Source organism: Loa loa (assembly GCF_000183805.2).
Source record: "Loa loa unplaced genomic scaffold supercont3.2236, whole genome shotgun sequence".
Classification (NCBI taxonomy): Eukaryota; Metazoa; Nematoda; class Chromadorea; order Rhabditida; family Onchocercidae; genus Loa; species Loa loa.
Genome location: NW_018110415.1, coordinates 1 through 1,433, shown reverse-complemented (window position 1 = coordinate 1,433; position 1,433 = coordinate 1). Strand labels below are relative to the sequence as shown.

The following is a 1,433-nucleotide window of genomic DNA, read 5'->3' as shown; positions in this document are numbered from 1 at the left end:
AAGGAAAAGAAGAAAAAGAACATATTTTAAGATGAGAAAGAGGAAAATTGACAATGAAGATTAATCAATAATTGACAGAGAGGATGGTATATACTTTACATTGATAATATCGGGTAATTGATAAATGATAATGTTGATGATTGATTGATATTATCAATAATTGATAATTGATAAGTGACAATTATTGGTAAATGACAATATTTCAAAAATTAAAAATTTGTTTATTTTTGTCCATAATTTGCATATGATATATTCATAGATACAAAAGATGAATTAAATATTTGAATAAATGCAAAACTTTTATTCCCTTTTATGTATTTAGTTTCAATTTTATACTTTAACTATTCCTATTGCAATGATAATTAGTAATAATAGTTTTAATTAATTTAAAAATTGAAAGAACAAATAAAAGATGGAGGTCCATTGAATATATATATATATATATATATATATATGTGTGCATGTCATGTATGTACACACACACGTATGTGTGCGTACGTGTGTGTATGTGTGTGTATATGTGTGTATGTGCATATATAGGTGTACGTATGGGTCATGTATGTATGTATATGTGTTATGCATGTGTATGTGTGTGCATGTATGTGCATACGTGTATGTATGTATGTGTGCATGTATGCATGTGTATGTATGCACATGTGTATACGCTGTGTATGTGTATACGTGTGTGTGTGTGTGTGTATGTGTATGTGTGTGCGTATGTGTGTGAATATGTATGTGAATATATGTGTGTATATATGCATGCATGTGTGTGCATGTGTATACGTGTGTGTCATTATTATTTATTCGTATAGTGTTATGTGAGTGTATGTGTGTGTGTGTGTGTGTGTGTATGTATGTATGTGTGTGTATATGTGTGTACATATGTTTCTTGTTATGCTTTTTTTCTTTTGAAATGGAAATGTAAATTTAATCTGTTAGCAATGTCTATGGTCAGGATGTTGCTCACTAATCCCATGACAATCATCTTAAGGAAAAAGACAAGACAACTCTAACTCTAAACCCGAACAGATGGAACTCGACCTATGCATCTTGTCCATTACACTGTCACCATCCATAGCTAGCTAAGCCTTAACTGTTAAACTTTAAGAGTATATGATGGGGACAATTCCATACAAGTTATGCTTCATTTCAAAAATCTTCTTGACAGGCTAAAACAATACATTCACATTTGTAATGTTTGCAATAAGATAATGATTGGAGACAATGGCCAAATCTTTGTTTATGAAGCCTAGTCTAGTCATAAGTAATTTATAAATAGTAGTAGTAGTAGTAGTAGTACTAATAATAATAATATGAGAAATGCTTTGTTTATTAAACAATGATAAAATGCTGAAATATCTTCTTTGTTATGTCTTTTAGCAATTGTATAATAAATTTTAACAGGAAATAATCATAATTTATTATTTGTTTAA

General features: G+C 29.1%; 1 protein-coding gene across 1 annotated transcript; it reads right to left on the bottom strand.

Moving 5' to 3' along the window:
* Window positions 1-464: 464 nt before the first annotated feature.
* LOAG_15595 (hypothetical protein) lies at window positions 465-794 on the bottom strand (the record flags this gene model as incomplete). Its single annotated transcript, XM_003151085.1, has 1 exon — window positions 465-794. One exon carries the CDS (start codon window positions 792-794, stop codon window positions 465-467), a length of 330 nt encoding a protein of 109 aa, XP_003151133.1.
* Window positions 795-1,433: the final 639 nt, after the last annotated feature.